At 39.8% G+C, this 12,120-nt stretch overlaps 2 protein-coding genes across 5 annotated transcripts in view; both read right to left on the bottom strand.

The window, feature by feature from the left end:
- Positions 1–309: 309 nt before the first annotated feature.
- On the bottom strand, positions 310–5,252 carry LOC147172935 (uncharacterized). Its single transcript, XM_086079680.1, has 3 exons — positions 4,798–5,252; positions 2,789–3,697; positions 310–1,938 (listed from the first exon to the last, which is right to left on the bottom strand). Exons 1-3 carry the CDS (start codon positions 5,083–5,085, stop codon positions 1,387–1,389), a joined length of 1,749 nt encoding a protein of 582 aa, XP_085935806.1. The 5' UTR covers positions 5,086–5,252; the 3' UTR covers positions 310–1,386.
- A 2,767-nt stretch (positions 5,253–8,019) lies between these two features.
- The window catches only part of ino80e (INO80 complex subunit E), a 6,424-nt gene continuing 2,323 nt past the window's right edge, over positions 8,020–12,120 (bottom strand). For 2 of the 4 annotated variants that reach the window (XM_086077668.1, XM_086077666.1), the window contains exons 2-8: positions 11,161–11,243; positions 10,626–10,696; positions 10,297–10,349; positions 10,132–10,213; positions 9,800–9,917; positions 9,480–9,578; positions 8,020–8,674 (exon numbers count right to left, since the gene is read on the bottom strand). In XM_086077668.1, coding sequence (XP_085933794.1) covers positions 8,468–8,674; positions 9,480–9,578; positions 9,800–9,917; positions 10,132–10,213; positions 10,297–10,349; positions 10,626–10,696; positions 11,161–11,241 — 711 coding nt within the window. In that variant the 5' untranslated portion in view covers positions 11,242–11,243 and the 3' untranslated portion in view covers positions 8,020–8,467. Of the gene's footprint in view, positions 8,675–9,479; positions 9,579–9,799; positions 9,918–10,131; positions 10,214–10,296; positions 10,350–10,625; positions 10,697–11,160; positions 11,244–11,365; positions 11,879–12,120 lie in introns of those variants that run through there. The other 2 variants (XM_086077667.1, XM_086077669.1) reach the window with 2 other exon arrangements.

Here is a 12,120-nt window from a genome sequence, read left to right as displayed (position 1 = left end):
CGTAGACACTTTTGCAGAGATTTATTTAAATATGTCGCATATTGATATTTATGTTTCTGACCTTGATAAATCATTAATTGTTGTGAGAACTTTATAAGACATGATCGGTGTCTACACTACCAGTTTGAAAAAACTTTATTGTGATTGAATGACATAATGTACAAACTATTCACTGGTAGTGAAGATACATAAAATTAATTACAAACGATGATTGAAAGTTGTTGTTTTTTTGTACATTTGTTTTTTCTGATGTACGTACCAATTAGCTGGTCACAGTGCCTAAGAAGAAATTGAGATTGAACAATGACATAAGCCACAATTGTCTTTATTTAAACATAAAACACAAACACATCCAATCATTATTACAATGATTATAAAAACAAAGGCACATTCAGTGTCATCAAGCAGTTCTTCCCTTTACCACACTTCAGAGGTCATTTGCAAAAAAACAAAAAAAAAACATTTTAAATGGTTAGCAGTGACATACTGGTCTTTTTTTTTTTTTAACAACTGTTCCCAAATGTCTTAACATGTCAGTGACAGTGATTTGTCAAAAATAAACCGATGGATCAACAATAATAAACGGTACACTGCAAATACTATTTGTTTGTGCTGCTGAAGAGGGCAACTGATGCGAGTGAGCAACTTAACAACGGCAAATCTGCCTTTTGCTACATTGACCACCAGGGGGCAGAGGACTGAGCCTTTGCTACAGGAGCAACAAGTGTCTCTACAGGAGTGGCCCCCACAAAGACAATACAACTATTTTCCCTCATGGAGGCAGCACTTGAGTGCATGTTTCGCATTGACGTCACCAAACACAAATACCCACACTCACCGCCACCAATTTCACACAGCAATTATGTTTGTGTGTGTGTGTGTCACTTATCAGAAGCTAACGCTAATCTGTGCGTCCAACAAAACTCAATGCAGCTCTGCTTACCTTTTGGCTTTGACGTGGCATCATAATAGTTGCGGATGAGTTTGTTTCACGACAGTCAAACTTAAAAACCTAGTGGCCATCGCCGATCCACCGCCAATTAAGCAACAAAATGTCTACTTCATTTCAATTCTTTTTTTATAAAGTCTGAACTGGAATTGAATTTTCTTCCTTTACTTCACTTTCACAGTCATAACAGCCCTCTGAGTGGAACCTTCACTTCAATGTGGCCCATAATGAACATGACTTATTTTCAACGGTTACTTGAAAGTGGTAGTGGATCTTCACCCAGCCAGCTATTTGTATAAAGGCCATTAAAATGTCAAATTTTCACATCATATCCCTTTTAATAGAATAATTATTTTTCCGTTTGTTGTTAATCCCTAAAATAATGTTTCGTAAAGTAAGTTTCAGCGCAAGTAAAACAAAAGCACTCCAAAACGTTCCTACTCAGCCTCCGACAAATCAGTGTAAATGGGCGTGGCTTCCCTCTGCTGCCCAAAACCCTCCGTGAAGGCCCCGAACACCACATCCACCACCCCGACGACGATACTCCCCCCCCCCACGAACATATTGAAGACCCCGGCTACGCTCCTCCACGTCAGCAGTCCCGTCCCCCCGCCCACGGCCAGCGCCTGGTCCCCCATCTCCACCGCCACCGCGCCGGCGTAGTCCCCGCTCTGCTTCAGAAGGCGCCCTCCGAAGAACTTGCTTACCCGCCAGGTCTTGCCCAGGGCGCCCCCGAATATCCCGAGCGTGTCGCCGGCCAGCGTCCCCACGCCGGCGACGCCCGTGCAGCAGCTGTTCAGCAGCGCCGCCAGCATGGAGGCGACGCAGTAGTAGAGGTTGTAGACGCCGTTCAGCAGGAAGTCCAGCAGCGTTTCGACGCCCCAGCGTATCCATGACAACAAGTCAGACGTCAAGAGGTAGAAGAGGGAGCAGGTGTCTCCTGGGAGAGCGGCGAGGACGCCGAGGTCTTCCTGGAGAACGTATGCCACCTGCATCAAGAGACACAACATCTAATTAGAGAACTGTAGAGTTGGATTGAGTATCGGCTGATCTCTCAAAATGAGAATAGAAAATTGACATTCATTTCATGCAATTTGAAGGGAAAATGCTATATTGGGAAATATAGGTGTTTCTTTAAAATGATCTGTCATTGCTTTTTTTTTTTTCGACTGGAAAAAAGTGGTATTAAACATGCTTAGTATTTAGGTCAGCTATGGAGACAGAATTCAATAATGCTGAAATAAATAAATAAAAATTGCTTCAGATGTAGTTCCGGATGTTGTATTGACTTAAGATGTCCAAGAGTGAGAAAAACAAAAACTATTTTTAAAAAAAATCTATAAAACAACAATCTTTTTCAGATTATGTCGATCGGCTCAGGAAATATGACAAATCTTAAAATGAGGGGAAATTTGTCAAATAAAATAAAACTGGTTATCTTAGATGGCATAAATAACTAATGAATTTCAGGTTATCATTCTTTAAAAATCCTAATCTGAGATTGCTGACATGCGTAAACTGATGCGATTTAGAAATACAATTAAAATGTTGAATAATTAAAATAAAATAAAATTTGAATAATTTAAATGATAATGAATTTCAGGTTTAAAAAAAAAAGTGTTTGGGAAAATTAAGAAATTTGCTTTAATATGCAAAAAAAAAAAAGTGAATAAAGGTGGATTTTGAAAAAATATATATATATATTCTGGTTAATTCTCATGGGATTTGTAAAAAATCTTGTAAAAATGTTACAGTAAATAGATCTGAAATGGGAGTAAGCAAAAAAAACAACAAAAAACAAAAGTAGCCCTTAAGCACACAATCAAGCAGATCTTTCACCTGGCCGGGGAATTGTGTGATTCTGGAGAAGATTGGCCTGAGCGGCGCTTTAAGGATGGACAAAGCGGTGGAGATGATGGAGACCACGATGCTGCTGGAATTGTTGTCTGCCTTGTCCTCCTGTTCAGCGACACCTTCAACAAAACGCGTCTCGTCAGCCTCCTGGACGCTGCGGCTCTCCGTCTCCACTGAAGACTCGTCTGTCACATCCGCTTCGCTCGCGTGCGATTTGCTCGCATCCGATTCGCTCGCGTGCGATTTGCTCGCATCCGATTTGCTCGCATCCGATTTGCTCGCATCCGATTTGCTCGCATCCGATTTGCTCGCATCCGATTTGCTCGCATCCGATTCGCTCACATCCGATTCGCTCGCCTCCGATTCGCTCGCCTCCGATTCGCTCGCATCCGATTTGCTCGCATCAGACTCGCTCGTACCCGAGTCGCTTGCATCGTGAGTGTCTTCTTCAAGCCCCTCTTGTGCGCGGCCCTCGGTTTGAAGACCTAACGTGGCACCAGCCGACCCCGCCCCAGTCCCCTCGCATCCTCCATAGAACAGCTCGTCCACTCCCAGCCTCTCCTGCAGCTCCTTGACGCTCACTCGCCGCACGCCGTCGCCGTCGTCATCATCATCGACCGTCTCGCTGATGAAGCCCACGCCGAAGCCGCCCTCGCCGGCCGGGACGGAGCAACACGCCGCGGACCACAGCGGCCCCGCCTGACACCCCTCGGCCCCGATTAGGATGTAGAGATCCCCGTCGAGAGCGCTGCACTGCGGGGCGACGCTGGAGCGGACCAGCGTGGCGACGATCCAATCCCAGCGTCGGAGGGGCGAGTCTGCAGGTGGAGACTCGGGGTCGCCACCTCGGAGAAGAGCTGGAATGAAAACTTGGACTCCGTCTTCTTCTATAGCCTGTGTGGCACGAGAAGAACGTCAATTTGTGCTTACAGTATGTGTGTGTGGATGTTTTTGATTTGTTTTGTCTAGACGTCAGCTTCTATCTGTTGCCATGTCCTGCCAATGGAACGATATTAGCAATGGGACTGTTTCTTTAACCAATCAGATTCACCACATGGGCAATTTTCAGGACTTTGATTGGTTGGTCAGAGCAAAACCTCGACTAGCAAAAATATGCCTTAATTTTTTTCTCTAGCAGATCAGGTTTTCATAATAATAATAATAATATGTAATATACTAATATAATTAGTTTGAGGTGGAATTTATTTTCTGAAACATCATAGCTATAAATTATAACACGTTAAATTACGTATTTTGCAAGCTCTTATTGGTCCAACTTTAAAATAATAATAAATGTAATTTGTAATGCACTTTACATTTCAAAGAAATCTCAGTGCTACAGATGAGGGTTAAAGCAAATTATAGTAAGTACAGTAAGTAAAATAAAATAAAATTATAATATAATAACATTATAATTATTTATCAAAGTACAGTATTTATTTAAAAATTAAAATATCTAAAAAAAAACTGATGTGCTCGATTAAAAAAATGTGTTTTCCTTTTTCTTTAATCAGCGTCAAAAAGACTTGAAGGGACACAATAAGGCTATCCGATTAAAAAACACGTGTAATTTCAGCCTCTTATTGGTAAATATTGCCTGATTTGTGTCATCCTTCATGAAAGCACACCGACTGTCTTTTTTGTTTAATCAAATCAAGACATTTGCAAGCATTTGCTTTGACTTTGGGAAAAGAATGACTAACAAACTCGCCAACAGATATTACAGACCAAACCAGTAAATCGAGTCAATAATTTGAAATAATGTCCTATTGCAGAAAGGGATTTTTTTTTAATCCAATATTTGATAAATTAATTAATTTGACAGATTAATCAATTATTAAAATAATTGTTAGTTGCAGTTTCAGATGCTGTATGATGATGATTCTTGGAGAGACACGTCTTTGTCTTTTTTAGGTATTGCTTCGTTTAAAAACGTAAGAGAATCCCTGCACTCCAACATGCACAGTATTTGAAAGTGACAGCCGTGCCCTTACCACAATCTCTTCTGCCTTTTGTCCCCGCGTCCATCCGGGGCCGAGACGGAAGGCCAAGACGACAGCCGTGTCACAGTCCGGCCCGTGCAGGGCGGCGAAGTGGCGGCCGCCGGGCGTCTCGTGACACCGAGGGCTCGGCGCCGAGCCCCCCCGCCGAGGAAGTGTCTGCCCGCGGAAGCAGGGGCCGCATCGGAGGTTCGGCTCGGCGTGCTCGTCAGCCGGCGGTGACAGGCCCCAGCCTCGCGCCGGGGCCAACAGGGCCATCAGCCACACAGCGACAGTCAGCATGTTGGTGGGCGGCCAGCTCAGCAAATCTCTCTCACAAAGCCATGCAGTGTGTGTTTGTTGAGGGTTACAAATATTCAGAGTGTCTTCCTGTATCCCTCGCTGGCTGCTCGCTCCAAAAATCAGGTTGCAAGTCAGCAAATGAACGACTAATGCAGGCTCTATCTTGCTCGCATTCCCCCCCACCACCACCACCACCACCACAGCCGTGGCCACTCCCCCTTTTTATGGTCTCCATGGCGACACCTTTTACTACACGAGCCGTGCTCACACCCTCCGTAACCTGCTGCTTACCTGTAAGTCAGCATTCCCAAACAGGTTGACAAGCAAACGACTTTTCTAACTTGGTGTATCGTTTTGAATACTTATTTGATTAAAAACTCATTCACTGCCATTGACGGCTATAGACGTCAAAAATTCACTTGAACTATTTAAAAAAAGATTGAAAGAGAATGAAATTTTTTTTATTGTACATTTAGACCAGATATAAAATTTGTGATTAATCATGAGCTAACTATTGAAGTCATGCGATTAATTACAAATAAAAAAATAATAATCGCCTGACGCCCTAATTGTAATAATATTTTCTTTTTTTGAAAAAATATTATTTAAAAAAAAGAAAATATTATTAAAAATTTGGTTTTTGAAAAAAATATTTAAAAAAAAGAAAATAAATTATTATTATAAACTAGGTCATCAAGCGATTAAACTTTTTAATTGTAATTAATCACATGACTTCAATAGTTAACTCACGATTAATCACAAATTTTATATCTGTTCTAAATGTACAATAAAAACTTTTTTTCTAGGTTTTCATACTCTTGTTAAAAGTGGAAACAATTTTAATCTAACAGAAAAAGTTCTAATGAATTTTTGAGTGATTGGGTTAAGTAATGTGGCAGTTATTGTGATTTGTAAGCCACCTATTGTAAGCAAGCATGAGCACACTCTAAAAAGACAATTGTTGACCAACATAAAAAAAATAATCACTTCAATCGGTAACACACAATTTAATTAAATGAGTCCAAAGTGAATATGAAGTCATATTTCATTCAACTTAATATTTTGGATTGGAGTCACTTTGGATTAACTTAATTCAGGTGAATATCATTCATTAAACTTAATTTTGACCTACTTTAATTCAATTGTGTGTTACCGATTGAAGCGGTTTTTTGTTTGTTTGTTTTTTAAGTTGGTCAGCAATTCAATTTGTAATCTTAAATTGGTTCAACAATTCTCCTTTTAGAGTGCAGGGGAAATTGAGTGCACGTCAACTCTCGCACACTCGCCATATGTTACAAAGTTGAAGTGTCAAGTGGGCTCAAGTGGGTTTGGGAAAAACACACACACACCTAAAATCATTTCATTAGATGTTGTTGATGCTAGCTTGAGCTGACGGTTTAGAATGGTCGAGTGCAAGTCTCAGATTTATTGTAAAAATTTGGAAGTTTTCATTACAGGTCATTTTTATTTCATTTTGACTTTGTTTTTCAAATTCAGATAGATTTGGATCGGGATTGTTATTGTTTTTTTAAATAGTCTATTTAGTTTTAATAGTTTTGCTTCTTTTCTTTTTTTTTTTATCATATGCAGCATTTTTCGAGCGCAGGACATTTCTGCCATACAGTGGGAAAGTAATAGAGAAATAAATACATAAATAAAATGTAAAATCCACCTTGAAAGCTCTTATATTTAATTAATTGACAAACTAAGGCAAAAACTTAATTAGCTGTATTTATAGCTAGCGGTAGTTTATATAAAAACAATTGTTTGTTAGCTTAAAGCAATCTTTTTTTTTTTTTTACTGAAGCATTTTTTTTTTGCATAGATTTAATTATTAATTTGCATTATAATAACCTTGGTGAGTATACACCCTTAAATATTTTTGGCCAATAATTTTTTTTTTTTTTTTTTTTTTTAAAGTATTACATCTACTGGGGCGCTGCATTGGAAAACCTGTGACCCTGTATCGGGTTTTGAGGCTTCACATACACGTACTGCATTATTGTTTGTTGAACCACAAAAACATGGTGCAATTGTCAACGAAGAACAAAGACAGGAAACAAGCAGTAAAAGAGGCTGCTAGCAAGGAGCGATTGCCACATTCACTCAATGAACCTTTGTAGTTTGCCAACAGACTCTCCACGCTTTGTTTTCTAGGCACACGTAAACATGAAATAATAAATACTGTAGTTGAGTATTCTTGTAAAACAGACATATATATTGTATCCGCAACTTTTTTTTTTGTGAAAGCGCAATGTCATTTTTCTGACAGGCTGTTACTTCTGCAAAAAAAAAGTCTACATCTTAACATTATTGTATATTTGTCAAAATGTCCAAAGGTCCAGCTATTATCCAACTAGAGACGTATGAAGGATCACAACGTCCCAACCCTGTCAATTGTCTCTCGTATGTCTGAGTCACATTCTTGAAAGTCAAGTAAAACAGGTGCTTCCATTCTGAACAAGAAATGTCCCTCTTTAAAACATGTCATGTTGTTGCCGTCTCATCCAGACTGCAGCTGACGAATAAAATAAAATAAAAATGCGCATTCAGACCGTGTTTTATACTTTGTTGCAAATAAAGCGGCATATCTCTGTGTGCATGTGTCATACAAACAGTCTGCTCACTGTTCTCTTCCTAGTGGAATCCAGCCAAGCCAAGCTGCCTTCATGCTGCAGCAAACACACCCCTCTGCTTCACCATTAAGATTCCTTTTCTTTTCTTTTTTTACTACTATATATGCCATAGTAAAACATGACATTGACATCTAAATCACAGTTAACGTCTGCAGTGTGTGAATAGCGAATGAGTCGCAGGGTGCGATGATGAAGGTGCGGCGCTAAAAAAAAAATCAATGATCAACTTGGAATCAAAAGTGACACGCCGGCGTTGAAAGCTGCAAAAATAGATTCCGACAATAAAGCCGCCACAATATTATTTTAAAAGGGGCCCAGAGGCTATTTATTAAACCATGTTTGAAACGCTGTAACCAATACGATCAAAGTCACTTTGTCGCTCTCTTAAAAGCTTTTGGCACACACAAAACATCCTCATAAAAGGTTGACAAGCTGATTCCTTTACATGGGAGGTTGTTTGAAAAGTCACGTTGCAGTTTACAAACAGTCCACACGGTGGAGCCCTTATAACTGACGTGTGGAAAGGGCGGTTTGGCACAGTTATAAATTGGAAGATGTCTTAAAAATTCTATGTAGGTTTTGAGATTTTAGTAATATAGGATATAAAATAAATTATTGGTTTTTTTTAGAGGGGGGGCATCAACTACTCAATATTGGAGGCAAGGGTCAGTCCCTATACCACAGATTAGCTGGGGATGACTGTATTTACATATAAACTGTATCTATAAATTTACATATAAAGACGCTCACTCGTTAGGGATGTCAATGACGAGCTCAGCTTCGTCACCCTCGCCTCGGTCTTCGTCTCCGCGGTCGCTGTCGATGTCGCTCTCGCCGTCCTCCTCGGCAGCGTCCCCGCTCAGCATCTGTCGGGGGACCCAACTGAAGGGCCCGCCAGCAGTCGAAGCCGCCGCCGGGCCCGCTGGGTAATTGGCCGTCATGGGCGCCACCACCTGGCGGGAGGGCGAACAGGAGAGAAAAACGTAAGGATGGGAAAGAAGGGCTGTTGTGATAGTTGGTGGACGAGGATCAATGAACGCAATACGGAATGAATCGGAGGAAAGTCAATCAGGCTGAAATGAAAACAACCAAGAGGGAGGGGCTGAGATGTAAAAGTATACAGTAAATAAAAATCTGTAAATTTTTCTTATGTAGCATTTTTTTTTTTTTTTATCAAAATGAAATGCACAACATCCCACAATGAAGACGTGGGAAATATATTTTTACTTTTACTTTGTTCAATATTTTGTTGATGAACCTTTGGATTTTTTGTTAACCAAAATAAATAAACGAAAATTTGATGTCATTGTTAATTATAATTAAAGGATATATATTAAAAAAGAATATGATTTTTTTTTTTTACTCAAATTCCGATTTTTGGCTGAATAAAATTCTGATGATCAATTAATAGGCTGATTAACTAATATATATATAAAATGCATAAAATAACTTTTTTACACTTACAATAAAGATATGAATTACAGGCACAACATTTGATTATTGTATATTACTTTGTCCTTTAGTATTTGTTTATCTTTGCAAGGGAGATAAAAATCTGTCATTTTTTGCCAATTTGGGGGGGGGGGGGTGTTAGAATTTTTATGTGTGCACCAAAATGAAATAAATAAAAATCTGCAGTGATTAGGGAGCAGGGAACGAGTGGGTCAGGTCATTATAGCTAAATGCTAAAACAACAAACTAATAGTGGCCTCAGATTTGTTATTCTTTGCTTGATTCTTTCTTTTTTTCATCTCTCACCTTCCCGGGTGGATCTCTCTTGTTTTTGGGCGCCTTTGTTTTCCGCTCTTTCTTCACTCGTTCAGCAGGGGGAGCCAAATACTCGGGCGGGAAGGGCATCTGCCCGCAGTATGAGCGCACACACACACACAAATGGAAGCAGCCCACATGACAGAAAACATGGAAAACAAACCAACACGAAAATGAATAATGCAACAAAGGACGCTAAACAAAATGACAAATCAACTTGTTGGCAAGGCTTCATGATGATGAAGAGGAAGGGGGTAGCAGTGGCGCGATACGAGAAAACCGAGGGAATTCGAGGGGGGAAGTAAACTCACAGTGTTGAGGTAAGCTCCGGAGCCGGAGGACTGCAGCGGGTGTACACCGGGACGGGACAGCAGCGAGAGATGAGGCGAGGGTGAGGTTGACAGGCACGCGCCGGGGCTACTTCTTCGCCTGGGAAACACACAAAACACACTCAATTGGAGTTGCTTATCAAATCGAGTCACACAAAAACAACACTTCAATTCATCTGTTGGACTGCGAGTTTATGTGCTTTGGTATATGCTGCTGTTTTGGTTAGCAACAGATTTCAAAAGAGTCCAGTTAAAATATTTTTTTTAATTAAAAACTCATATATCAAGGCACCGCTTGTTATTATGTAACTTACTTCTTTGCTCCTTCCCGTTCTCGTTCCCTCTCCCGGAGTACTTCGCCCTCGCTGTTGTCCGAGGACACGGTAGCGTCGGAATCTTAAAAAACACAAATTGAAAATGTGAGCACAAACAACATTTTAACTGCGAGATTTCTCCATAAAGTGTTTCAAGTTGACTACCTGAGGAGTCTTCATCCACCCTCTCATACGGCAGCAGGCGGTCCAGAAGGAAGCTGAAATACACAAAATACGTCATCAAATGTATGGGGGTCACGTATTAATTGTCTTTGCAGTTAAGCAAAAAATAAAATGAATAGACACAAATCTGCTGAAAAAACACAAAATGAGTGTGGGTATTGCTTGTTTTTGTTTTTTTATTTGGCTGTACAGTACACTTCTCTTTCTCCATAAATTTATTTTGCCATGCACAACTTGATGAACATGAACGTGGATGTGTACTTTCACTGAGTCCAATTTTGTGGACATTCTGCATAAAATATAACACACACCTTTTGTCTCGGGACACTTTGAGCAGTTTTCTCTGTGCCCTCCTCAACTCCTCTTGGAAGCATTCGTGTTCCTAGAAAAAAAAATACTATTAATCTGTAAAAACATCTTCAAAATGCTTGTAATACCCGCGGTGGGAAATAAATAAGTACAAATACTTCTTAACTGTACTTAAGTAAAATTGTAAGCAGTATTTGTACTATTTGTACATTATTTTCTGATGACACTTTATTCTCTACACATATGGAACATGTACTTTCTACACCTTATTCTTTGTGGGAACACCTTACTTTGGTGGCATAAAAAGCCCAAGCCAATGATAGCTCGCTTTTTGTATAAGGCAATAAACTATTTTGTCTGCAAAATGTGCAAATTATTATTTACTTTATTGGGCAAGTAATGCATTTCACATTTGAGCCACTGAGAAGTGAGCTAACTCGCTATTTTGAAGAAGTAGAAAAAAAAACAGTGCTTATTATGTCTTCTGAATACTTTTCTTTACATAAATGACATACGAAGTATCACTTTAATACTTACATAAACCAGAAATTTCAACTTTCGTTTCAGATTCCTGTATTTTCGCTTGTAGTCGACTTCGACGTCTGCTTGGCCGTTCATTTCTGAAATGCACCATGCACATTAACAACGAAACCTTTAGCCACATAATAACTATGTATGTTATTAAAATACTTAAGCAATAAGTATGAATTGAGGAGTAATAGGTATGCAATCTCAGACTTACCTTTCAGGACAAGCTAGCTTAAGCTAGCTAAACAAGTTAGCAGACGCGCTAAATTGGCTCAAAATACACCCCAGAAGGATTTTTAAAAATCTAAAACACTGCTCAGTGTTTTTCTTTTTTTTCTTGCTTTTTTATGCTAGCGCATTAATAAAAGCTAGCTAGAACCAATGCTGAAAGATATTCGGAAGAATCATGCTATCATACTTCTTCCTCGAGTGTGGCTTAGCGACATGGTTTTGTTTACGCTACGTCTTGACGTCATCGTACGTCATGTTTTCGTAGGAAAAAAACTGAGCCATTTGTTTTCATTGTTTTTATTTTATCTTATTTAATTGTAGAAATTTCTACAAAGAAATATTTCAAAATGTAATGTTTTTTTTTTTTATTATTATCGATCTTTATTATTTATTACCAATAAAAACGGATGCGTCTTCTTCTTCCCGATGAGAACACAACATTAGGTGCACTCACAAATAAAATTACGTACATTTATTACAATTACTGTAGATGAGTATTAACTTATATCATACTTATCATCTCCCTCTCCCTCTCCCTCTCTCTCTCTCTCCCGCTCTCTCCCTCCCTCCCTCCCTCCCTCTCTCTCTCTCTCCCTATCCCTCCCCCTCCCTCTCTCTCCCTTTCTCTCTCCTTCTCTCTCCCTCTCTCTCTCTCTCTCTCTCTCTCTCTCCCTCCCTTCCTCTCTCTCTCTCTCTCCCTATCCCTCCCCCTCCCTCTCTCTCTCCCTCCCCCTCCCT

This window comes from Leptonotus elevatus, chromosome 6 (assembly GCF_054856555.1).
Source record: "Leptonotus elevatus isolate MCC_2025b chromosome 6, RoL_Lele_1.0, whole genome shotgun sequence".
Classification (NCBI taxonomy): domain Eukaryota; kingdom Metazoa; phylum Chordata; class Actinopteri; order Syngnathiformes; family Syngnathidae; genus Leptonotus; species Leptonotus elevatus.
The sequence above is the reverse complement of the archived record's forward strand: the minus strand, read 5'-3'. Positions and strand labels throughout refer to the sequence as shown.

Excerpts from the sequence above, each read along its gene's own strand:
- LOC147172935 (XM_086079680.1), bottom strand. The coding sequence starts at position 5,085 with ATGCTGACTGTCGCTGTGTGGCTGATGGCCCTGTTGGCCCCGGCGCGA. Across the intron at positions 3,698-4,797 it reads AAAAGGCAGAAGAGATTGTG|GCTATAGAAGAAGACGGAGT; the intron begins GTAAGGGCACGG and ends CGTGCCACACAG. Across the intron at positions 1,939-2,788 it reads TCACACAATTCCCCGGCCAG|GTGGCATACGTTCTCCAGGA; the intron begins GTGAAAGATCTG and ends CTCTTGATGCAG.